The 27,863-nt window shown below is 41.6% G+C and overlaps 2 protein-coding genes across 2 annotated transcripts in view; one reads left to right on the forward strand and one right to left on the reverse strand.

Annotated features, from left to right (window-relative positions):
* The window catches only part of LOC124141125, a 43,418-nt gene extending 43,012 nt beyond the window's left edge, over positions 1–406 (reverse strand). The window contains exon 1 of the mRNA XM_046509024.2: positions 282–406. The gene's annotated coding sequence lies outside the window, so the exon portion shown is untranslated. The remainder of the gene's footprint in view (positions 1–281) is intronic.
* Positions 407–14,990: 14,584 nt separating this feature from the next.
* Positions 14,991–26,649, forward strand: LOC124141122 (dnaJ homolog subfamily B member 14-like). The gene is made up of 9 exons (XM_046509021.2): positions 14,991–15,129; positions 16,447–16,621; positions 17,452–17,597; positions 18,523–18,648; positions 19,970–20,029; positions 20,772–20,845; positions 22,300–22,409; positions 22,622–22,785; positions 23,297–26,649. The coding sequence occupies exons 1-9, from the start codon at positions 14,997–14,999 to the stop codon at positions 23,404–23,406; spliced, it is 1,098 nt and encodes a 365-aa protein (XP_046364977.1). The 5' UTR covers positions 14,991–14,996; the 3' UTR covers positions 23,407–26,649.
* Positions 26,650–27,863: the final 1,214 nt, after the last annotated feature.

The following is a 27,863-nucleotide window of genomic DNA, read 5'->3' on the forward strand; positions in this document are numbered from 1 at the left end:
ACTACTTTCATGTCACGCTAGACCGATAATAAACTCATACCTGTGCCATGTTTTAACTGAGACTTAGAAGCATCTGTAAGATTTAGGTTTTGGTGAAATAAAACAAACACGTCTTCTCAAGGTATTGATCTATTCTAAGTTTTGTTTGTCTACCTTAATACAATCAGCTGCAGTGTTCAGTACCCAAGCGTTTCTATAAGCATCACAAGGTCTGGCCAGCCATTGTTGTGGGGCGATCTTCATGTCTCTAATAAACTCTTGTTTACATTGTATTTACTTACACTTTCTTTTTGACACCTCTGACAATGGGCCCGGCTTGTGGATGGGTTGTTTGTTGTTACTGGGCGTCACGCTATACCTGGGGACGCAGGACTTCCTCAATGAGCTGATTACTCAGGTGTGTCTTATATACTATATAGACTATAGGTAGCAGTTGTAGTAAAATAACAGCTTAACTGATACAAACTGCCGGGCAAGAGAGAGAATACACTTGTACATTCACGCTTCACTCCGCTTATAACCGTATACTGTGGATTTGCGACCCCGGGGGTTCCTGTGAGACGTTTTGTGTGCACGAGACTGGTTGTGAGATAATCATTGATATGATGCATGTAATATCGCCTATGATACCCGTATTAAATACGTCAACAAAATATAACCATTTCTTGTTTGTTTCTTTTGTGTGTATACTTCCTTTTTCCCAACAATTTACTCTGATAGTTACACTCATCTGTTCCTGCGCTGTATCTGTACTTTTTTGTTGGTTTTTTTCGTCGTTTTTTTCAATACATAACACTCAACATAACCTGTGTTTGTATAAGTGAATATGACCCGTACATATATTGACTTTCCAGAAATCTACTACTGTAATAAAATGTTTATTTATGTGTCACGTGCACAAATGGTTTAACATATTTTTATTTCGACTGGAAATTGGGATTGGTAAGCAAGACAACTCTTATTTTAATGGCTTTCCCTGTATACAAAAAATCAAGTAAAAAATGCAGGAAGCAGTACAGATGTCACACATAATAACCAACCGATCCTCATTAGCTATAGTCGACCCTGGGGACCTGTTCTGACCCGGAATCGCACAGGGAGACAAGCATGGTGTACTGTTGACCTGTTCTGACCCGGAAGAATCCCCACAGGGAGACAAGCATGGTGTACTGGGGACCTGTTCTGACCTGGAATCCCCACAGGGAGACAAGCATGTGGTACTGGGGACCTGTTCCGACCTGGAATCCCCACAGGGAGACAAGCATGTGGTACTGGGGACCTATTCTGACCTTGAATCCCCACAGGGAGACAAGCATGTGGTACTGGGGACCTATTCTGACCTTGAATCCCCACAGGGAGACAAGCATGTGGTACTGGGGACCTGTTCTGACCTTGAATCCCCACAGGGAGACAAGCATGTGGTACTGGGGACCTGTTCCGACCTTGAATCCCCACAGGGAGACAAGCATGTGGTACTGGGGACCTGTTCTGACCTTGAATCCCCACAGGGAGACAAGCATGTGGTACTGGGGACCTGTTCCGACCTTGAATCCCCACAAGGAGACAAGCATGTGGTACTGGGGACCTATTCCGACCTTGAATCCCCACAGGGAGACAAGCATGTGGTACTGGGGACCTGTTCTGACCTTGAATCCCCACAGGGAGACAAGCATGTGGTACTGGGGACCTGTTCCGACCTTGAATCCCCACAAGGAGACAAGCATGTGGTACTGGGGACCTATTCTGACCTTGAATCCCCACAAGGAGACAAGCATGTGGTACTGGGGACCTATTCTGACCTTGAATCCCCACAGGGAGACAAGCATGTGGCACTGGGGACCTGTTCCGACCTTGAATCCCCACAGGGAGACAAGCATGGATACTGGGGACCATTTCCGACCTGGAATCCCCACAGGGAGACAAGCATGGATACTGGGGACCATTTCCGACCTGGAATCCCCACAAGGAGACTAGCATGTGGTACTGGGGACCTGTTCCGACCTTGAATCCCCACAAGGAGACTAGCATGTGGTACTGGGGACCTGTTCCGACCTGGAATCCCCACAAGGAGACAAGCATGTGGTACTGGGGACCTGTTCCGACCTGGAATCCCCAAACGGAGACTAGCATGTGGTACTGGGGACCTGTTCCGACCTGGAATCCCCACAAGGAGACTAGCATGTAGTACTGGGGACCTATTCCGACCTTGAATCCCCACAAGGAGACTAGCATGTGGTACTGGGGACCTATTCCGACCTTGAATCCCCACAGGGAGACAAGCATGTGGTACTGGGGACCTGTTCCGACCTGGAATCCCCACAAGGAGACAAGCATGTGGTACTGGGGACCTGTTCCGACCTGGAATCCCCACAAGGAGACAAGCATGTGGTACTGGGGACCTGTTCCGACCTGGAATCCCCACAAGGAGACAAGCATGTGGTACTGGGGACCTGTTCCGACCTGGAATCCCCAAACGGAGACTAGCATGTGGTACTGGGGACCTGTTCCGACCTGGAATCCCCACAAGGAGACAAGCATGTGGTACTGGGGACCATTTCCGACCTGGAATCCCCACAAGGAGACAAGCATGTGGTACTGGGGACCTGTTCCGACCTGGAATCCCCAAACGGAGACTAGCATGTGGTACTGGGGACCTGTTGCGACCTGGAATCCCCACAAGGAGACAAGCATGCGGTACTGGGGACCTGTTCCGACCTGGAATCCCCACAAGGAGACAAGCATGTGGTACTGGGGACCTGTTCCGACCTGGAATCCCCAAACGGAGACTAGCATGTGGTACTGGGGACCTGTTCCGACCTGGAATCCCCACAAGGAGACTAGCATGTAGTACTGGGGACCTATTCCGACCTGGAATCCCCACAAGGAGACTAGCATGTGGTACTGGGGACCTGTTCCGACCTTGAATCCCCACAGGGAGACAAGCATGTGGTACTGGGGACCTGTTCCGACCTGGAATCCCCACAAGGAGACAAGCATGTGGTACTGGGGACCTGTTCCGACCTGGAATCCCCACAAGGAGACAAGCATGTGGTACTGGGGACCTGTTCCGACCTGGAATCCCCAAACGGAGACTAGCATGTGGTACTGGGGACCTGTTGCGACCTGGAATCCCCACAAGGAGACAAGCATGGATACTGGGGACCTATTCTGACCTTGAATCCCCACAGGGAGACTAGCATGTGGTACTGGGGACCTGTTCTGACCCGGAAGAATACCCACAGGGAGACCAGCATGAGTCACTGGGGACCTGATCTGACCCGGATTCCCCACGATGGAACATCTATGGCGGACATTAACAATAGACCCATTACACATTCATCATACTTGTACCACCTCAGTGAAGATCAGACCAGTTTATATCTCGAGTAATCAAACGTAACTGCATACGAGCATCAAAGCTTTACAATTTACGCGTATAGTAGAACATGATTCAGCGATCTTATTCAAACTCCAAACCTCTAATTCTAAACACGTCATGCATCGTACACTTGTATGACAGTAAATCAGACCCCTATCTTCATGGAATGATGTAACCTGTTTAATACTGAGTGACTTAACATTTATTGGATTGACAAAATACACATGCATTTACTCGAGCATCTTTGTAGAGGAGGGCGTAGTCTTCTTACGCCCTGTCCTGCATGCCCGCCACACTCCGTGAACTTTCGTCACAACTGCAAAACAACCCACAAACGCATGCGCCGCACGCGCAAATTATACATATTTCTATGGAGTCACGAGAGCTTTATTCAAACGTGTCTGTATATGACATGAAATTTCAATTTAAATGTCAAGACAGGTCAATCAATAAAAGACTGTGAGTATATAGTTTGACAGGGCATACAAACCTATATCTCTTATTCAGGATTGCCGACACACATTAGCTGAAGACATTTCATGCAATGAATGGTTTAAAAAGTGAATTTCATTTCTCGACTGAGCAGCATGACAAGTATATATCTTTAACAATATAACTAGTTCACTGACGCGTGTCCCATAGCGAGCCGCAGTACACCTTCTATCACCCACTGTGTTTAATGGTTACCACTTCTGTGTGCCTAGTGGAAAATCTCGCAGTGCAGCGTTGCCCCCCCCCCTTAGCTGCCAGGATCCGCTGGCTGAGGGTTAGAATCCTGCCCCGATTATTATCCGTGGTCTCCCTGCACTAACCAACTAACCGAAGAGTCAAACATCTACGACCAACGTCAGTTGCCCCCAACCCCCTCACCCCACCCACCAACCCAACCCCTCTTCCCTCAAACGAAGCTGCATGTCACCCCGTAATATAACAGACACTGTTCAGAGCGGCGTTAAATCCGAACTTACTCACTCACTAACTCGACCACTCACCCTTGCAATTGTCAGGCTGAACACGAAAATACGATGGCAAATGGATGTTACTATAGAACCGAGATATATAAGACACTGTATCATCGAGGATGCGATGGCCTGTAAATAATTATATCTTCACCAAACAATGTTATTATGTGTTGGGGGGTAAAAGGGTTCCCCAGGTAGCAATACCGCTGGCACTGTTTAATTAGATCTCAAATGGCCCCTTAAAATGACTCTTAATTCATGCAGATGTCAATTAAGACATGCTGTAAAAGCCACTATGCTTGTCGTAAAAGGCAACTAAGGGGATCGGGTGGTCAGGCTCGCTGACTTGGTTGATGTTGAGCTGGAATATGTCTGAGTGCGGCGTTAAACAACAAACAAACAAACAATTAAGATCACATGGCACGGTCATACTAAACACTACAAAGTCAAATATTTCTGTCTCATGATACTTTTCACAAGAATCGAGACAGAAGCTGTATCGCGTTCATCAAAGATTGACGCCGCTTGATAAAAATTCCTGCGACCAGTATCTACTTGAATTTGACGTTGTCCTCCGTACGTCTCATGTTGCGGCGGAGGCTCACACAATAAAGCGACACTTCCCTAGGATTTAGGCCGTCGACCGTAGGACGCGAACCTGACGTAACGCGCAGCACTTCAAACTCACCGTCAGAACGTGCTGTGTACCTGACCCTCGCGACCCCGTGACCTCCGTGTAGATGGCGCCACACATAGTAAATTGTGTTGAGCAGCGTTGTGGTCACCGTCCGGCCCAGAGTGACACGTGCCGAGGTAATTGCACGCCCCCTTTACTTTTTACGGGACGGCGACAGGACGCTCCTTGAAGATTGAAATTGCTAGGGTTTAAGGCCAAGATTGAGATGAACCCGTGATAAAAATACGAGGGACACTGAGAGAACGCGTAGAACAGGTCCAACCAGTTAGAAACAAGGTCAGACTTAACTGACCAATTAAACTGGAGATAGATTACGGCTCGCGTGTTCCATAAACTGAGTATATCGTACATGTCCTCTTGAGACCCAGGTGACACTGGATTGCAATATGGCCTCTCTTGTTAAATAGGGAGATCCCACCCTGTGGCTTGGCCATACGCTTCAGTAGACATACTAGTATCCAAAGATAGCTCGTGTGTTTTACCAAAAGTAGTATTTGGGACGTATCAGTACTACACCACTTTGGGATGTATTTCGGCATTAAGATGACACGCTAATTAACCCTAACGCACCCTTAACTTTCAAAGATCTATAACAACAGCTAACGGTTGATAATGAGTACTCCCAAGTCCGTTGCATTTTTAGGAACCGGCCATGTATTATTACCCTCCCCGAATGCTTGTCATATGTTTGGATGACACCCCCGCCCCTCCTCACCCACATGTCCGTGTACATCTCTTCATGACCCTCCCTAAAAAATACAAGCGCATGACCCTCCCAAAAACATGTTTATTATTTTTCATCCTCGTCGCTATTTGACTGAAATATTGCCGATTCTAACTCACTCTCTATTATTTTTTATGACACACACCTTGATATTTTTAGTGACCTTAAGATTACAAATCTATATCCTGCACGTTAAATGCTACCGATACACCTTCAAACCCAAATGGGACTATATTTGCTGTTGTACTAATTTAATTTACACTTCGATACGCAATAATTTAAAATACAAGTGTGTTGAATGGCTAAAACATTCGTCCAGTGGAATTAGATCAATCTTAAAAAATCAAAGCTTCAATGGACGAACATCTAAAGGTCTTTGGTCAGTTCCCATCGAACATTCAGCCGCTCCCCCTGGCGTTATCTTGAAGATCACAGAGGAACGTCCGGTCCGACTGTCCACTCCTTCCGCTTCATGTGTACTTCCACTGCGCAGCCGCGGGCACCGGCTGCGAGACGACGGCGTTTCCTATGAGAGGGCAGACGCGCAGTACTTCAATGGCTGGAGGTTCCGGATGCAGATACCCGTTTTATGCATCACAGCAGAAATGGTCAATCGTTTGTGTCTGTGTTACAATCCTCTAAAGGTTATAAGACTCACACGTGTTATTTGACTCAGGGGAAGCTGCTTTTGGAAACGATCTTTGACATTAACAGAACATGTCGGCGCTTTCATATCACCTACCTATAAACAATTTTACAATGATCTGTAAGAGTGCGATATCATACATGTATACCGTTGCGAATTATGGTGAGTGAATGTTTGACACCGCAGCCGGTAATAGACCAGGTGTTTCACGACAGCCTGTATATTATCGGGTCTGGAACACACAAGCAAGTCCTTGAAAGCATGAGCATCGGGTTACGACGTCATGTGATTAACCAAGTCACAAGCCAGACAGCCCAAGCCTCTTCAGACGGCTCTTATGACAATTATAGGATGGGATGGGATGGGATGGGGGGGGGGGGGGGGTCTTCTCTTCCGTCGAGTACACAGACAGCAGTCTCCGACATTCACTCTTCTGCTGGCCAAAGAATACTACATTGTGCTGAGGACAAGAAAAAAAACAATGATGGCAGTCCTTGACTTGTGGCGTTTAAGGGCTTTTATTCAGTACCAATTCTCATTGTTTCAATTTTGCTACAATTAAAACTAAATAAAACTGACAGAAAATAGTATACATATAATCATAGTAAGCATTTGTGTGTCTCGTTCAAGCAGGATTAGCTACAAACTCTGAAATATGATTTACACTAGTCTTGTACCCTGGACTGGTCTAAAAAGACAAATTCGGGTTGTTTAACGAAGCACACAGCAATATTCCAGCTACACGACGGCGGTTGCTAAATAATCTATTCTGGACCAGACAATCCAGTGACTAACATCATGAACATCGATCTACGCAATTGGGATACGATGATAAGCATCAACCAAGTCAGCAAGCCTGACCACCCGATCCCGTCAGTCGCCTTTTTCGACATGCATAGACGCTTCCTGGGTTAGCTGAAGACATACTAACCCGGATCTTCACGGGTCTGTCCATACAGAACGTGTTGTCACATGTACGGGAAGGGACGGAATCTGACCTGGACATTTAGATAGGCCTGAACATAAGTGTGATTCATGAAGGCTTGAGATTATGTATATGTATGAACATTTATATTTGTTTTTTTTTGGAATTCATTTAAACATTTAATGTATATATTTATGAATGAGTTAAGTATGTATTATCTGATGTTCTTGTGACATAAGGTTAAAATCGACCAACGTAACAATGTCTGTGAAGTGTTTATAACCAATATAATTTGTCTGATACCGAAATTGTGTATGTCTTTTACATACATGTATATGTATACAGATTTATATGTGGGTCTATATACATATGCCTGTATATTTATCATGTGAGCGCATTTAAACCTCCGGGTGACGTGACATCGTGTCTGGGGTTGGTTAAATTTGCATGTATGCCCCCTGTATTGTGATGAGACTGTGTGAACATACACTGAGTCTTAATAAACATACATGTCTGTTCCAGTAGTAGTAGTAGTAGTAGAAGTAGCAGTAGTAATAGTAGTAGCATCATTCTTAGCTCTCTGGGGAGTATACAACCCAAGTTGCTTTGCGAGGTGCTAGAAGGTTAACAGTAACATTGCTATCTCATCCTATCACTGTATCAGTCACATTTCGAAGTCACCTGCCCGCTGACACACCACATGTAACATATGTTTTACTGGGGGCACGGCCGAAGCCCAGGGAACTATCAGGAGTCAACACAACAGGGAGTTATGTTACAACAATGAGATATTCTTAATGGGGACGTTTTTCCATTTTCCATCCTTGAATCCCCAATGAATCCTACAGCCATTCCGTCATGACCTGGAATACTCTGGACCAATTCAGCACACTTTAGCATCGTTTTAGCATTAACGTCAATGCAATCTTATTGAACTTATTAACTTTAGCGGTAGCGAGAACTAAGATCTGACTTTAATGATGTTGACGTCAATATCGCTATCTCTCATCTCCAACTTCACACAACATGTTTTTCGCTCAAAGGTGACATTTGATTGGATGGCTATTTATAGCATCGTGTCTCTCGAATCGGACTCGAAACGAAACTATGATGGCGAACGGGTCCTGGGTATTTAACATAATTAGATGGAGATATAATACGCTGGATAATCAAGGACATTAGAACCTTGAACCTTTTCCACAATGATTAATTGTTTTAATTAAACTTCGATGTATTTGCAAGTATAATATACGTGAAGAAAGATAAAATTTTGAGAAGATAAGAAATAACAACAGTAATATAGTCTATAACTATGAAAGTGTTTGACAACCATCCCTCGGACACGCTCCTGCTCATACACAAACTCATACAAGTTCCTCAAAAGGCGCTGTTCACTCATCATACGTGTGTGGTTCTGTACTTGATACTGTGACTATCAGCAAGCATGAAAGGCTTTCTAATAACCTTTAGAATAAAAATTGTTGTACTATTTTAGTCTAATTCTTGCCAAGACATAAGCAGTGTTAAAAGATTGCTAGTTCTCCGTTAATATGAATACTTCAGATAACTGCAGTGTCCATTTCTAACGTTTTTTCCCGTGTTAATCACATGAGATTGTATTTTGTGTATGGAACTGGGACTTTAAGTCGTCAAATTCTGCTTGCCACCCAGACGATGACCCAAGTACACAATGCATTGTTTGGTGTGTTTTGGTGACTGGCTATAGCCATCATAGTACAGTGTCTAAGGTTACAAAAACAATCTGTCCTAGTTAATTTGTTTGTTAAACATGCCCGACGTATGTTTGCTCATAACAGTGAGTCAGCAGCCACCTTCTGCATCGCGCTGTCCCGTTTTGTTGATGTTCTTTACAGAAAACACCTTGAGGTTTGCCGTGGTAAATCATATAAAAGCCGCCAGTACATTATATACATGTATGTGGTAGTTCTATTCAATATATTTCGGCCCCGTATTTACCGATATATTTATAAATAGGATGTAAAGAGATGGGAAACTGACTCTAAAAGCAGGCTAACCCATGGAGGTTCAATAGAACACCATAGTCAAATATACATTTGATACTTTTATGTGACTGAACCGATTGATACAGAATTAATATATTCCAACATCAATAGACAAACCGCAGTTTCCCATATGTTCTCAACAGCAATGGGGCACAGTGGTGTGAAAGTGTTTTTGGGCATACCAGTTTTATGGTATTCAAACCGGCAATAAATCGCCATGCATACATCCAACTACATTAATTTTCAGAATTACCCTGAACATTCAATTCTCAATGGTCAAGTACACTCATTTGTACAAGTACGCTCAATTTGTATTGACGCCATCTGTGTGAAAAGTCAATTACATTGATGGAGATAAAAGGATCTTGGATTCGGGCATCCCTTGATTGTAAAATCCTCACAACGGGATGCGCGTCTAAACTACCCAATGTAGCCTCAAGTCAAACGTCCCGACAAAAGAGGAGCAAGGTGACTGTCCTCATCAGCTGTAGTCGAACCAGTCTTTTATATCATTGTCTGCGTGTAGGGAATAGGATATACAGAACACAGGGAAAATACTCGTGTGATTTTTTTCTTGTTAAAGGGTCTACCTTTCAATCGAATCGCCACTTGCTACTCAAAATGTCCCTGCATACTATTTCAAAGATCTCGCTGACTGGAGTTCGTGCGGTTGAGTTACAACTATAAACGTGTCATTGTGTCACAGGTAGAAAGTCCCCCCGCAGCAAGTGTTCCCACGACCTGATCTCAATTCCAGCTATAACGCCCCTCCCCAGGCCCCCCGAACGCTAATCTGCAGCTACCTCAGTCGCCCCACACAACCTCCGGCGCCGTGCAGCGCGGTCGTGATTCGGGGGTCCCTGCGACACCCCAGACGTGTTAACAGTAAATTGGGAGGCCAGCGTATTATAATATACACCTGTCTGTGAATGGTAATAACAGGTAGGGAGCGTCTCATTACCTGGATTCTGGCAGTAAATAATGGCATTCCTTCACAGATGCCCTGAAAACTCTCGGTCTCAGCGGGAAGCAGTTTCAGTTCAGCGTGCAATGCCAATTAGTTTTTAAGTCGTCAGTGCACTCACAAAACGTATATACCACAAGCTGGGCTGGAATAGTATCCCTGTCTCTGCATGTTGAGATTTGCATAAATATTACTTCAAATATATTTGACACCGAAAGCAATTGAATATTCCTACAAAACCCATGCCACTTGTAACTGCGAAATAAAGGGGGGAACTCGACAAGAAAGCAAATGAAAGCCACGTTGAATTGAATGCATGCACGCTGCTTTATTAATCCTATACATAGCACAGTCGCTAGACAGAATCGCGTCCGTGACAACCACCAACACCACTGAGTTACTGTTTCTTTTTTCATCAGAAGCCCTCTGGTTCATACATATTATGAATAACCTGATCGTGTGTTCCATTATTACGTGAACAGTCTGTATTGTTTAGTATGTTATCGTTAGGATATTCGAAGTGAATGCTTTGCCTAAAACTTAATCCCTTTATTTCTTGTAAACCAGCAGTTTAATACCGGCTGTCGAATGTCTGCGTGAACAGCGCCAACATACACCTATCACATCTCACCTGTCTGTCCCCAACTGAAGCGTACACACCAGCTTTTCATACTCTATAATTAACGTAACCCTTTTTAGATTTTGTTTCATTTATTTAACAAGTCAAGGCTGGTAAAAGGTCAGATCCACAAAAAGCATCTAGGGTAATGGCAAAATGTCTGGTCACATTGACATAATTTAACGAAAAACGTTCTATATGAAGTTCATGTTAAATCTCAGGACAGTAAAATAATGATGTAGAACAGGGAGGCGTTATCAAATGTGTCAGAGCGCGAATGGTTTGTTGCATGCAGTTTGTAATAATGTTCCAGCTCTATCAGGACGACCAGTAAATAACTGAATCTTGGCCAGTCAAACCAGTCAAATCAGTGGTTGATTGTATGAACAACGGTCGGGGTACAGAGGCACGCAATCAGCAGGGTCACGCATTGTAACATTGAGTTGGGTGCTGGGGACACGGGCATATCAACGGCAGGGGGTGGGGGTGTTCTCGAATATGTGGGACCGGGAATGAGTGGTCGCGAATGTGGGTGGGTGTGCGTGCGTGCGTGCGTGCGTGCGTGCGTGCGTGTGCGTGTGTGTGTTGTGCTGTGTTTGTGTCTGTCTGCCTGTGTTCGTGTGTGTGTCTGTGTATGTGTGTGTCTGTGCCTGTGTTCTCGTGTGTGTGTGTGTGTGTGTGTGTGTGTGTGTGTGTGTTCTCGTGTGTGTGTGTGTGTGTGTGTGTGTGTGTGTGTGTGTGTGTGTGTGTGTGTGTGTGTGTGTGTGTGTGCTGTGCTGTGCTGTGCTGTGCTGTGTCTGTCTCTCTGTGTCTGTGTTTGTGACTGCCTGCCTGTGTCCGTCTGTGTCTCTGTGCGTGTCTGTGTCTGCCTGTGTGTGTTTGTGTTATATACTTGAACTTAGGGGAGGTCTGGAATTTGGGTAAGAGACAGAACATAATATCAAACTGTCGGACCCGCACACAGCACATCGCTGAATTCAATACAATATGACGGTAAAACTACCAAGGATAGAATTATACTTAATTGAATGAAAGAAATCTACAGCAACGAAAGTCATTACAAATGTATTACATGCCAGGCACGATACATATAGTCATACTAATAGGAATATGGAAATTACATGTCAACCATTATCTCGTACACATTATTTATGTTATCCCTCCGTCCATAAACCATGGGAACGTCTGTAAAATTTTAGGCTAAAAACGTGTTTCCAGTATTTTCTGAAACAAACTATTTTTTTACAGAACATTACCACATGTTTATAGGTGTAAAACCCTGGAATTGGAACAATATCTTGACCCATGGCGTGTCCCTTTTGGGAATGTATACCTTATTATATGATGTAATTTATGAATATAAGACGTCGTGTATGTTATGTATATGAACTTATTCATAACTTATACTCATATACTACCGACAGTGGTTGTTTGTTTTAGAATAAATCGTATCCGGTTTCTGTTGGGCTCCCGATCATACTGTCATGGTGACATTGGGACAACTTGGAAAGAAAATATGCTTATGCAGACAGTATGGATTTGATTACAATTTGTATAAATACAGATGTTACAAGTGTTCAAAATATTGGATTGACAACAGGTCCGAGTCTGGCGTATAAACCCAAACTCACTGGTGTGTGTCATATGTTGAAAATGTATAATAAATGAAAATACAATCATTGACTTTTGACTTTCGAATGGTGATATTATTGTCGCGACTACTGTTGCATACGGCAGTGTGTGTATAAGGTCATATAGGGTGTGGGGATTCCGGATTAAAATTGGTCCCCAGGAACATTTGCTATGTCGTATGACTTAATTGCTCGGTGTCCAGGATCGGTGACTTGATTGATGGAAGGTCATCGTACCTCGACGGCGTGGAGCGTTGCTCATAATATTAAGCACATGTTTGTCGGGTCAAGACGTCATTGTTTAAGGGGCCGACATCTTTTATCTGGCATAGTGTTGAGAGCGACGTTAAACAAGAAACACATGATGGGATCGAAAGTTTCGACTATTATGTATTGAGTTGGGAAAAGGGGCGCTTAAACTAACTTGATGTGTTATATTTTACATACGCTTCAAGAACATAATACCCATATAAGCGCGAAGTTTGTGCTCTCAAAGTGAGTTGGGTTTAGCGCCGCTTTTAACATTATTCCAGTTATATCACGGTGTGTCAGCCTTATGTGGGAGGAAAGCCCAAAGTGATGCAGGTCCCAGACGTTTACTACTTCGGTGAAACCCACGAGCACGGGTATGGTGCTGACAAACCTAGAAACGTAATCGGGGGAACCGGGATTCGAACCCACAATCATAGGTTTCTGGCGTGTTCTGCACAGCGAATCGCGGCGCCTTAGACGACTTGGCCAACCGTGCCCCCTTGTGCTCTCATAGAGTATAGTAGTGTTTATGTAAGAAATGTCAGTAGAGCTGTCACCTTACGAAGGACATCGTGAAACAGTTTTGTAATAAAATTACAAAATTGCGTGAATGTGGGGGGTTTTTGTGTTTTTTTATGTTACAAAGGAAACAATAAGGTGGTTTTCTTTCATTTTTGTAGCACATTTTTGTTCACATTTTCATAAATTTATCAAATCCACCATTGGACTCATAAGTGAACTTGGTATGATAAGGCCAAATCTTAGCGATAACCTCAACATTTGATACATAAAAATATACACATACGTTCTTAAAAAAAAGTTGAGCGATTCCATGCGGAATTACGAGAGACTATTATGCATAAAACAAAACAAACCCACATGGGTACAACGTGTGAAGGCCATTGTTGGTGTCCCCCGCCGTGACATTGCTGTAACATTGCTGAAAGCGGCGTAAAACCATATGCACTCACTTTTTCGCCGCCGAGCTGATGACCCGTAGACTGCTCACGTGCAGACATCTGAACAGATTCAAACCTTCGTAGTACATTCAATGAAGCATATATGTTATGTCATACCATGTGTTTTTTTGTTATTTTCAAAGTAAGTGTCCAAGATACCGGTATTCATGTCTGTTATCATTTCAAAATAATTTTCTACGATACCAAAATCATGTTTAAAATCGGATCAGAATTCTGTGATCGACGTTCAGTGCCACCTTACCTGGGATCATTCATACATCGTTTCAGCTCGGTCGGCCTTGTATTTCAGTGGAGATGTCGTTTAACGACGGACAACGCGCCACTACTTCAGCTCACCAATTATTTCAAGCGTTGGGTTTTCAGTATATTTAACCAAATTATCAGCTGCCAAACACCACGAATCTGAAACTGGCTAAATGACACCTTAAGCAGATACCCACAAGGAATGGCGGTCTCAGTATTCGCATTTGTAACAGCACAGATCTAAAACAAAATGGTTTTAACACGTTGAACGGTAAAGTGTAAATGTCCATATATGTCACAATATAGTCTAAATATTTGGTTACTATTAATTGTTATACACTCGTCACATAAAATGTGCCTACGAAAACATGCGGTCGACATTTATATTTCCCCTTTTTCGTAATATTATTTGTATTCTTTCAATACATATGTTTATGCATTAATATTCTTTATGGTTTATGTTTTATCAAAATGTGTAAATGGCAGTATTATACTTATTTCTTATAATTTTCTTATCCGCATTAGAATCAATCAAAATGGATGAAAACAGCGCCACAATTAAACTCAACACATGGTCTATGTCTGCAGTGAGAGCTGACTGGAGGAGTCCATGCACTGACGCATTTTACAGACACTTCTACAAATATAGTCATTTAGAGTTATTTCCCTTTTGTATCGTCAGCACTATTTCATGTATTCTCCGTTTTCATTGGCTATTATCATTACATCTCTAACTTTTTAATAAATTATCATCATTGAAATTTAAAGCATGATCCTTAGATGTTGGATTCGTTTCCTATTTATTAATAACCCAAGCAATATTCAAATATTTTTTGCAGTATTCAACTATCTTCAAGTTGTTTTAGTTAACCAAAACTACTTTCCGGTGAGAAACCATACAGCCAATCAGAGATCGCGTCTTTTAGATCTACGTGACACATTTATCCAAGATGGACGGGAATAAGGATGAAAGTATACGGTGTGTCAACATCGCACAAAAATACATCGCTGTTGGTGAAAATGAGAAAGCTATTAAATTTCTGAACAAAGCCTTACGACTCTACCCACTTGAAAAAGCTAAAGGTAACTTCACAATCGCCACTGATCATGCGATCTGAGGTGATTTGGAACTGTTGGTTTTCCCAATTTTCGCAGAGCAACCTAATTTTCCCATAGTCCGGGTTTAGCCTTATTGACAGGATATCGGGCACGTTTAAGCAGTACATGCTTAAAAAATGTCCTTGTTGTGTCTTTCCAATCATTGAATCGCATTGCTCTACGTTTAAACTTTTCTTGCCTCAGTTTTCAATGTTAACCGGCTAGATCCAGGCCAGTGAACTGTAACCAAAGACCACATCATTATCAGCTGATTTACATTACATGGCTTTCGGTCTTTTCCAGCTGTCTTGTCGAGGAGCATATTATATGTTATAGCTTTGAACAATTGTCATTCTGTTTTCTCATTTGACTAGGGGCATAAACTTAAACTATGGAGATAGTACTTTGCCGGGTCTCTCCAATTGATAACCACCTTGGTATCTAATCTTGAAGTTTTATTATGTTCAAAGTAACATGTACAAGTCAATTAGAACTTGGGTAAAACTCAACATAATCCTCATCATGGCTGAACATGCTTTTCTGTATGAGTATGTCAGTATTCAGTATGAATGAGATGTTTTTTTATGTCTAAAGGAGCTGAATTCAATGAAGTTTACAATAAGCCACAAATGCATATTGAATATATCCAATGTTGGAAATCTGTTCTAACGCCGATAAGCGTTTGGAACATTATTTCATAGGGATCATAACAACCTTCTGAGATTTTTATAAGAAGCCATTTTGAATTTGAGAAATGCGTGTGTAACTGTTTATCATCTTTTAGATTACCTAATGCTGCAAACACTTGATGAAGAACAACTTTACTGAGTCAATGAACACTTCCACTTACAAGATACTGAAAGTCTCGATCCATAATTGGGTGCTTTGACAAAAATAAATTATCAATACCTAATACTGATGCACTTTCAAAATTATACAGTGATCCCTCGCTACAGCATGTACAGCGCTATCTTCGAGGTCCAAATGATTGATGAGCGTTATAGACGATCAGCGGTTTAACCGAGGTGGAGTTGTAGGGGGTAGATGACCAACAAAACAGTATACATGCTCTGCCTACCTAACACGATCAACACAGCACGTTTCAGAGTTTAAAAACATATTAGAATTGTAGTTGTTTATGATCTATGGTGTAAAAAAAGATTTATCGAGTGTTATGCGCTTTCAAAACATGAGAAGAAACACTTGATTCAAGTAATACCTTGAGAGTTTAGAAAAATAAATGTTATTGAATGAAAACAAGCAAATACTTATTTATGATTTGTTCATTTCATTACATTTCAGTTCTGCTAAATGATTTACAAAACAATGATGGGAGTAGAGGGGGAGAACCCCCACCAAAGAATGCAGAGGGCATGCGTCAGAGACCAAGGGGTGGTTCTGATCAGAAGGAAAAGGTAGAAAACAAAGAAAATGAACCAGCTGACTACACACAAGAACAGCTCCAGCTAGTCAAAAGGTCAGTGAGCTCCAATGAAAGATAACGTTAACTGCCCTTACTGAAGATTTCAGAATTGGCTTCATTATACACTGGTTATTCTAAGTTGGTTTGTTTCTATACATAAATAGGTCCTTAGTACACCATTCTTGGAAAAAGCATACTTAAATGAGGATCGAGTGGTAACAATGTGTGACCTGTGTGTCATCTCACCCCTGACGGTGTGGATCCATTGCTCATGCTATCACCCTCTGATATGCCTGGCCTGACATGATGTAGCTGGAATACCAGACTACCAGGATATACATGGTATTTCTGTATATGTTACTGCATACACATATATTACTGCATAGTTTTTGTACAATGTTTTGTAGTATTCTGAAGATATACATTAAAGAAATAAATTGCAGCAGTATCTTTTTTATATATATTGTTAAGGACAGAATGTGTTTTTATTTAACAAGTACATTGGTTTACCGGTATGCTGCAATGCACTTTTTAAGGGATACATATTGCAATATTTGTTCTGTGTTGTAGTTTATTGGGTAAAAAATGTAACAAGTTTCATTATCATGGTTATTATTTGTATCCTTGAACCTAAAATTTACACATGATGTTTGCCTTCCAAATTGATTGATAAGAAATAATTTTTCTGTCACATTGTTATGTCCCCTGTATCCATGACTTCAAAAGGCAGACTGACCATGCTGTCTCTGACGTCGTAATATTTACTGTAGTATGTGGCTCCCATGTTACAATACAGATACCTGTATCACAGTATATTGCAATACGATTTATTTTTGCCAATACACAGCCCTACTAATGACATAGTCTTCGTGTCTCTCCTTAAGGATAAAGAAATGCAAGGACTACTACGAGATCCTGGGAGTGAGTAAGGAGGCCACTGAGACAGATCTGAAGAAAGCTTACAGAAAGCTGGCTTTGCAGATGCACCCAGACAAAAACAAGGCCCCTGGAGCCACAGAAGCTTTCAAGGGTAAGTACAGTGCATGACAAGTCCTATGGGGAAGCAGGGGCAGAATGGGTCTCAAACCATGCTTGTGCAAACAGCCTTTCTTAGACATTATTTATCTCCAGGATACAAATAACCGAATTTACAGATATAATTCTGATTCACTTGTTCACTGTACAGCATAAATGACTGTTTCAGAGTCAGATACTGTTTCTCTGTTGGCATTCATTCTGCTGTTGGTCATGTTTGTCACTGGGGCAGTGGGATAATCTTGTGGTAAATTCGCCGCTTGTGATGGCGAAGTCATGGGTTTCCGTCATGGGTACAACATGTACAATGTGTGAAGCCCATTTCTGGTGTCCTCCGCTGTAATATTGCTAAAAGCAGTGTAAAACAAAACTCACTGATCATTATGCACATTAGGGCTGGGACAGGTAACTCGGGTCAGGTGGGTCCTGAGTAGGACCCGGGTACCCACAGTACTACCCGGATCCGTGGTTAATCAATAATCACATTGTATATTGTTTAATGACAAAAACTCACTAGAGCTCAGTGGTTACTCGACAAGTCGCTAATGTTCCCAGTTCCTTATGATGATACACACATTCCTGTTTGAGTAAAGATAAAGCTTCAGTCAACTTCAGTGTACGCCTGATTTGATCGTTTCATAAGAGACCATATATCTATTATATGGTCTCTGGTTTCATACATGTATCTGAACAGTTTTTGCCAGGGCTACAGTTAAACTGTTCCCATTTAGACATTGTGTTCCCAACTTTTGAGACCTACAGTGGGTACCCGGGTAGGGTCGGGTAATAGGGGGTTGGGTACCCGGGTAGTAAATTTGGACTCGTCCCAGCCCTAAGGCACATGTACATTTTGCTGGAGATGCAAAACGTCTTGTAAGAACAGATGATTCTTCGTTTATTGCAACGGTTTTTTCTTGCAGCCATTGGCAATGCATTTAGTGTACTGAGTGACCCATCTAAGAGGAAGAAGTATGATGTGTACGGTCCTGAAACAGACACCTCGCACAGCCACGCACACTCGGACTACTCACATGGCGGCTACGAAGGTAATATTGCAGCTTCATCACCACTTGTTGATGTGATGTTCAGTTGTTGCTGAGGATAATATATGAGTATTCATGTCTATGTTTACGATCCGAGTGTCTAAATACCGGAATTTAGGCACAAGTATTGTAACCTTAGTATGACATGAACACGAACACAATTATTTATTTATTACCGAAGAAGATGTCGGCATACAGAGACAAATTTTAGTCTTTTCCTTAAGGACAGCACGTTGCAACAGCAGCGGAACCACAATTTGTCGAATGACGTAACCAGTCTTCAGCTATGACATCGTTTCTAGTGTGACGTCATTCCCAGCTCACATCGCACTAAGATTTGAATGATGTCAACAATGCCGTCGGATGACGGAAACATTACACTGTTGTCTCATGACGTGATATGACCCTAGGGCACATACAATTTTTATGAACCCCGATGTGTTTGGTCTCGTAGGTAATAAATAGAGGATATTTAATGCTGGTTATCGAATACACTGTTCATCTCATCTAGTGGTAATGATAGAATTGATATTTTCACGAGGGGTGTAGATGGTATACAGTCATATGTAGTCAGAGGTAATCAAATGTAATGAATCGTATATATTCAAAGGTAATGAATGGTATGATATAATGGAATGGTATGTAATACCAAAGAAACTCTATGAAATTACACTGCACAGCAGTCCAATACTGGTATTGACATGAGAACAGCCACCATTTTCAAACATCTGATTAACCACTTTATAAATATTCAGCATGTGTCATCAATAGAGAACGGAAGAAACAGATAATAAAATTGCCCGAAAATGTTCAGGAACACACAAGCAGGCTAGACAACTGGCAATTATCAAGTGGCAAGTTTCTTCAACCAATATTTAGAGGTCTCTTTGAGCCATCATGTGGCACTGACCCTGACCTTCAGTGATGCTAATTGGCCTTGAACTTGTCAGTGTCAATATGTGATGTCACAACTCTCAGGAGTGATCATATCGGTTTATCACCACTCAACAAGGAAAAGGTCATTTATTTTACTTGTATATTTGACAATCTTGTTCCAATTCTATATACTAAATGAAGGTGTCAATCTGTTGTTGTGGGTTTGGAACCTAGACGGTGTCCATTACCAAGGGGTAGACACCTGTAGTTGACTAGTCTACCACTCATGTTAAACTTGTGCTATATGTAATGTCGATTCAGTGAAAAGAAATGCGAGTCCGCCCGGATTTTCACTAGTTGGGCACTGGTGGTAGTGACTGTGTCACCATGTTTACAGATCCTGCACAAATACTTGAATTTCATTTGAAGGAAACTTTGACCTTTTCAGGTGACATATCACCCGAGGAGCTCTTCAACATGTTCTTTGGCGGGGGATTTCCTTCATCAGGTGAGTGATGTAACTGTTTGGTACATTCTGTGGTATTTACAGTCAGGATTGTCGCTAGTCTGTATTCTGAATATGTAACTCTCCATGTTAAATCTGTGGTTATGGTGGTAGCTTCGTAGGTTAGCACTGTAAAATCGAAAAGCAACTAACTGGTACAAACAGCCGCACACATGTTGCTATATAAGTGGAATAATCTTGATCGCAATGTAACATTTTCAACTCATCACTTATAAAGTGGATAAGTAAACAACTCAGGTAAAATTAAATATAAAATGCTTTACCGTATTCGACGTAATAAGCGCCCAGGGCACTCTCAAAATTAGAAACAGGGAGCGCTTATTAGAATATTATTTTGATCGAAAAAACAGAGTTGAAAGATAAATTTCAACATATATAAATACAACAGATATATTTTTCCAGAATTTTATTGACCATAATTAAGGGTGCATATAACACACGCGTGCATATTATACACGAATATATAAGCCTTGTGTACATTGATCAATCGGAAGGGGTGCTAATTGGGATTGTTCACTTATATATATTATAATATATATTATCAAATATCGCTGTGGGCGCTTACTAGAGCGGGGCGCTTATTACGTCGAATACGGTATTATATATGATGTTAAATGTGTGGAGATCAAAAAATATATTTAGCACAATATAGTTATACGTAGGCATCAGCAGGTAAAAGTAGGTGGATGATGGTGAATAATAAATTATGCATTCTGTCCCCCAGGCACCACACACTACCGGCGGAATCGACACGCACACCACACACACAACTTCTATTCAAGGGACACACAGTCAGAGGTAAGTAAAAGTTGAGATGTGTCTTGTTTCCATTTTCAATATGTGTATCAGACCTCCTCCGTGGTCTAGTGTATAGAGCATTTGTCCGGAGAGCGGAGGGTCGGTGGTTCAACCCCCTGCCTCATGGCACACATTAAAGATGGTACTTGTTGTTAACCTGCCTGGCACTCCGCATAAAACAAGGACTGTGTCAGCTTAATGTGTGAGGAAAGCATAAAGTGATGCAGGTCTCAGACGTTTGCCACTTTGGTGAAAGCCACAAGCACGGTTATGGTGCTGACAAACCTAGAAACATAATTGGGGCAAACCAGGATTTGAACCCACAGTCATAGGTTTCTGTCGTGCCAAAGGGACTCAACTCAACAGCAAATTGCAGTCCATTTAAACACAGTACCAAGCGTGAGAAGAAAAGACTGTCCCTGTTGTGTAGTGGTAGAGCGTCTGCCCAGAGAGTGGAAGGTCATGGGTTCGATCCCTGGCTGTGTCACGCCAAAAGATGTTAAAAGATGTACTTGTTGTTACCCTGCCTGCTCACGGCATTAAGGGGCTAAAACAGCACTGGTTAGCTCAGAGTCAGTATACTGTGTCTGAGTGGGGTATTCTAGTACAAGCAGCCACATACACACACATGTTGCAATATAAGTGCAATAATATTACGCATTGCACTTTACCTCACGTGTCTTGGACAGTGAGCATGATTTACTGCTAGCTCCGACCTGTTTGCTAAAGGGCACCTGATACTAGTTCAAGGTTGAAATGAACTTATGAGAGTATCACAATGTCACACAGTGTGTCGTGGATGATGGTGTGTCATTGTGCCTCAACATCATAAACTGGTGTTCATACTATTACACAGAGGTGCATCTGACCAACAGTTGAACATATACAAGCTGCTATACACTCTGTTGCATAATCATAACTTTACAGGTTTGTTACACTAAGTACCTCCATCAACTATGAAAACATAGAGCCGATATGCTGTGTAGTAGTGATGTGGATCTATTTTGAGTCCAGTTTTGAAATGAGGCTGTCTATAAATTATAATGTGTGATGGAGGATCATAGTGTATGCAAACTCTGAAGTATTGACAATGATTTAGTGCTTAAGTTGTAGAAGGATTCCCTTCATACATCATTGTGTAATGAAAGTATTGATCAATCCCTTCAGTCGAGTTTAAGTGGCTGTTCATAGGCCACACTTTTCAGCTCACTTCACTGAAGGGCGGTCGGGTAGCCTAGTGGTTAAAGCGTTTGCTCATCAAGCCGAAGTTTTGGGTTCGATTCCCGACATGGGTACAATGTGTGAAGCCCGTTTCAGGTGTCACCCACCGTGATATTGCTGGAATATTGCTAAAAGCGGTGTAAAACCATACTCACTCACTCACTTCACTAAATGCATTTCCTGTGAGGCCCAGCTGACCAGTTTTGCTGTAACCATGGTAACTTATGTTTCAGAGTGGCTACACCCTGTTCCTGCAACTGACGCCCATCTTGTTGCTCATCTTCCTCTCTATCCTCAGCAGCTTCTTCGTCAGTGACCCTGTGTTCAGCATGCACCGGACAGAGTGAGTCACACGACAGCATGCATTTTGTCTTAGTGGGAATAAATAAATAGAAACAATTACAAGTTCACAGTGAACCTTGTTAACACAAACTTAGGCCAGACTTTTCTCTCTTTTCTTCTTATTGAATGAACCATGACTAAATATCTTTCCACCAGGATTTGTCAATCTCTTTATCATTCAACCCTTTATCTTTATTCTCTTATTTGTTTCAGTAAATATTCTGTAGAACGGAAAACATACAATCTAAAAATCCCTTATTATGTAAAAGAGGATTTCCGACCAGAATATAAAGGTGAGATGCGTCGGATAGAGAGAAATGTGGAGGAAGAATACATAGGGCAACTACGAGGAAACTGTTGGCGGGAGCGGAGTTATAGTAAGTGCTGCGTTATTCCTTTTGACATTGACAATATTGTGGTGTATTTGTACTCATGTTGCTCAGCAAAGGGGGGCACTGGTGGCCCAGTCGTCTAAGGCGCCACGAATCGCTGTGCAGAGTTGTGTCCCTTGGGCATGCCAGAAACCTATGATTGTGGGTTCGAATCCCGGTTAGCCCCAATTATGTTTCTAGGTTTGTTAGCACCATACCCGTGTTCGTGGGTTTCACCGAAGTGGTAAACGTCTGAGACCTGCATCACTTCGGGCTTTCCTCCCACATTAAGCTGACACACAGCGATATACCTGGAATACTGTTAAAAGCGGCGTTAAACCCAATTCACTCACTCACTCAGCAAAGATCTGTATTTGTGTGAACAAGTTTTTAAAACTTGTAACCTCTGATATCATTTATAAATAAGAAAGAGAAAATGAACAAACATGTTTCTATTTTCATCATAAGCCAGTCATATCATTGCACAGCACTTTATTTTGTTCGTTATTAATTTCAGAGGAAAATCTGTTATGGAAAGCACGTAATTACGGAGATGCCAAGTTGTATCAGCGTGCCCAGGACTACCAGACCCCATCTTGTGATCAGCTTCAGAGGCTGTACTCTTGATTGTGAGACAACCGGATAGGAACCCCCGACATCTCAACCTGGCAGGGTCAGCCTCCAACATGGGGGCACACATTGCCATCCCTCAACACACATCTATGCTATTAACGTTGCCATGAACTTCAGGTGGAATATCGTGTGAGATGACAGTTGCCTGTTGACAGTGAAATGCCAATACCTGCACTTTGCAGGCATGAATCTGTATTTCCTCTCTCATGAGGATATTGAGGTACTTGTTGGCCTGATCTTCATTCAAATTTCTTCAATTTTTAAGTTACGTAAGTAGACCTATTTCGACTGTAAGTTTTGTTAAACATCCTGAGTTGATTTGTGGTGTTGCCGCAATTGTAAAGATTGTGGTGACATGTATTTAGTGCCTTTCTCCGGGAGGCACCATCTTGTGTCAGTGGCCAGTGGATATTGTGTAGATAGAGGGACTCCAACTTGGGTCATCATGTGGCAAGACAGTGATTTATCTGGACCTGTTTTGAGGCTGATATTCAGCCTATGTCTGAAGCTAATGTCAGTCAGATGACAGTGTGACAGCTGGGTTCAACAGGATGTTATGCTGAATCGAACATTAGGGCATTAATGTAATGTTAAAAATACCCCTGAAATTGAGAAAGTACAACCTTTAAATAATTCACATTTTCTAACAGAATTTCCGTTTTTCCCAAATTTGCCCGCAAAGGTACTTCATTTGGAATTGTCTATAGTCTATTGCATCACCGTCTATGAAAGGCTTTGTTTATACCGGCAGATAGATAAAGCTTATGACTGTTATTAGCATATTATTCTTGGGTGCACACAATACTCCAGAAAAAAACATACTTGGAAAAATACACATCTCAATACCCGTGTTAAACACAAATTCAGGACACCAACTATGGTTTACATCCACCTTTTCCTCATCTCACTTTGACAAGTTGTTTGTGTAAAATATCTAGATGTAGGGAGAAAACAGGTCAGTCTTTTGGATGTTCCTGATTCTCAAGACTAGTGACCATGTCTAATCCTGACATTCACTTAATTGTTTGTTATTGTTTTCTTTCATGAAATGGTTTGACAATGGCATGGTGGTGCTGCAAAGCAAGAAGACTTACATGAGAAATATGCATGACAACCCAGCTGTTTTTAATTAATTGTTGGATTCAGTCACTTCATCCATTAAAGGGGCGGTCGGGTAGCCTAGTGGTTAAAGCGTTGGCTCGTCTCGCTGAAAACACGGGTTCGATTCCCGACATGGTTACAATGTGTGAAGCCTATTTCTGGTGTCTCCCGTCGTGATATTGCTGGAATATTGCTAAAAGCGGTGTTAAACCATACTCACTCACTCATCCATTAAAAGTTATAAACAACAGTGGGAGAGTCCAAGCCTTCATTATCCTTGTCCTACTACAGGTTGTCAGGAAGCAGTTGTTACATCAGGGTCTCCTGATTTTTTATTGGTTTTAATTTTAAATGACACCTTTCTATTAAGATGTTGTTTGTACAATTAGAATGACATCGTGATTTATCCGTCATTGCTTCCTCATCCCTGTTGTGTGAGAGACGGGCCCTACAAGGGGGCGATGGCAGTGGTCATGGTGATACCTCATTCTCCACTCTGTCCTGCCAGGTTGGGCCACCCTGAACAGGCCAAAACAAGTTATAACCAACTTTTGATGTCTTGAATCACACTTGGAGTAAATTGATAATGTGAACTAGGTCATATTTGTGCCACTGATATTCTTGGCTGCCATCTGTTCAAAGTAATTGGGAAAGATGTTAAGCTTGATCTTAGATTTTAAAAACTTACAAATCTACTGAATGAAGATACCAGCTCCTCAATCACTATGGTGCATTTCAATAGGAACTGCAGTTTTAACTGTCTAAGGTCAGTGTGGTTTTAGAATTGTAAAATATGAAGAAAAAAATCATTTTTATAAGATTTTGAGGGAAACTGCAGGCGTTTTTGTGGCACCCACATCATTTGTTGGGGAGGTAGTCATGAGATGGTACTAGTATTCCCCAATGTCACATTTGGTTGAGATAGTTGTTACTCCGATGACATAAATGGCTATGACGCCTCAAGCACGGAGTGGAACGCCCAATTACTTTCATGATTTGTAAGCATGAAACCAAATCTTGGCAAATTCTTAGCTTGCTTTGGCCTGGTGTTTTTATTTATCTTGATGTATATACAATACATGTTTATTATGTAAATACTATCAAGAATGTACAGGTTAGATTGTACATGTAAATGTTGTGTTAAACGACACAATTTTATGGCATCACTTCATTTCAATCGATTTTCTATCAACAGCACAATACGTGTCACTTATTTCTTTACTGTGAGGGTGAAAAAGAATTGACTTATATTCAAGCTTGTATGTGTACTGATTATTTGTATTAGACATCTGTAAATAGATTCATTTTATATAGAGTGATGAAAACTGTCCATGAGATGGTGGATCACGGGGATCATTACTCTGTCCATGTGAATGTTTGTGTGACTGTGTTTCCTGTGTGGGAGTCAGGCAATAATATATGTATATGTAGACCAGATGCTGCTTTTGAATTCTTGTTTATTTATTCAAGCTGTAAAATGTATTTTTCATCAATAACCAGATATGTTTTCTTATTTCCTAGATCTTAAGTATTTTGATAAAGGTTGAACAAAAAAGACCCCCAAAATACATTTTGTGAATTTTGTCGCCCAAAAACATTTTGGAAATGTTCACTGAACAGAAATGTGAAAAAACAAGAATTAACATGATGTACTTTGATTTTTGTTAGTCGTATTAATCATTCTGGTGTTGATGATGACTCAATGTGTCATTAAAAACTGATCTTTCACTGTGTTATGATACCTCTCTGCATGAAGATTGGACAAACCCTCCACAGAAACTGACATCAGGTGAACTTTGTAATCAGCCAATCACCATTGAGGCTTCTAAATTCTTGGTGAGGGAACAAAGCTTTCAGACCAGGATATATGATTTTTGTATCTTGAAAATGAACTTAAATGATCAGTTCTAAATGCAACTAATTAAGTCAACTGTCATTTCTGACCACCATGACATCTACACCCAAAAGGGAGTACTATTGACAGAATATTTGTGTTCTATGTGGTTTTGATCGAAATTTCCAAATTGAGGTGGTTAAGATATGAAGCCAAATGATTTTATATAGCTGGCTTCAGATCAGCTCAAGATTCCATGCATACTTCTGGGCGGTCGGGTAGCCAAGTGATTAAAGAGTTCGCTCGTCACGCCGAAAACCCGGGCTCGAATCCTGACTTGGGTACAATGCGTGAAGTCCATTTCTCTGTGTACCCCGCTGTCATATTGTTGAAATATTGCTAAAAGCGGCGTAAAACCATACTCACTCACTCACTTCATGCATACTTCTTTTCGATTGGACTGTCAAAGTTTTGATGCAACCTTCTGTGGAGGGATTGTCCAATCTTCATATAGAGAGGTATCGTTTCGGAGTAGAAGGTCTGATATTAATGAGATTGTGGTTGAAGTACTGGATATTATCTAAGGAACAGAATTTATGGATGTCAACTTCTTTATTAAGTTGCCTTTCAAAGACTTGATGTGACATCAACATGGAGATGATGCAGTAATAACTAAGAAGTTGACATCCATAAATTCTCTTCCTTGTGTGTATCACTTCTAAATGCCTTTCAAAGACCTGGATATTTTGTGTTACTCAGTCTGTGATTGTATGATGTTCACTAATGAATTATGTATGTCCAGTGTTCATGTAAATCAGAATCCCAGTTCGTCCAAACCAAATAAGAGTTTATTTGTTCAAAAGCCCTATTTCATTGGTCTGAAGCCAAGTTAGAATCAAAAGTGAGAGCAGTGTTACGAAATCAAGCACTAAAATCTGCAAAGTCTTGTTTTAATAGCTTTTTCTCAAGGCTGCTGGACAGCATGTTAATAATGAGGGATTTAAGTGACAGAGATGTCAAAGGTGTTGTGTAGATGTTTATAACCTTTTTTAGTAATATAATCCCCTGTCTGAACAGTGGGACACAATGCTTTTAGATACAGTGTGAGTCTCATCACAGTTTGCCATCCATGGTGATGCTGACACTTGCATCGTCAATGCTTCACTGGTTTGTACATCATTACGTTCCTCCATCATCCATGAATAATGATAATAATAGTCCATTTATGTCTCAGCTCCCTAGGGAGTATGATTCCAAGCTGCCTGTGAGGCGCTAAAAGGTTAACAGTATCATCCTACCGGGTACCCATTCACTGCTGATGAACAGAGGAATTTTTTAACAGAGTCACTTGTCTGAGGTTACACCATGTATGGGGCAGGACTGAAGTCCTAGAAACTCTCGGGGGTCGAGTTTGTCACCCTTCCAAGTACCGCCGTTACTTAAACAAACCCAGATTTGTGATCAGTGCGCTGTGCACAGGACCACATGCCACCATTGAATAAATGAATACTCTGGG

Source organism: Haliotis rufescens, unplaced genomic scaffold, assembly GCF_023055435.1.
Source record: "Haliotis rufescens isolate VD_foot unplaced genomic scaffold, xgHalRufe1.0.p SCAF_11, whole genome shotgun sequence".
In the NCBI taxonomy this organism is placed as follows: Eukaryota; Metazoa; Mollusca; class Gastropoda; order Lepetellida; family Haliotidae; genus Haliotis; species Haliotis rufescens.

Bases quoted from the DNA above. Each gene is read 5' to 3' on its own strand.
- LOC124141122 (XM_046509021.2), top strand. From the start codon at position 14,997: ATGGACGGGAATAAGGATGAAAGTATACGGTGTGTCAACATCGCACAA. The intron at 15,130-16,446 runs GTAACTTCACAA...ATTACATTTCAG, and splicing joins CCCACTTGAAAAAGCTAAAG to TTCTGCTAAATGATTTACAA. The intron at 20,846-22,299 runs GTAAGTAAAAGT...CTTATGTTTCAG, and splicing joins CAAGGGACACACAGTCAGAG to AGTGGCTACACCCTGTTCCT.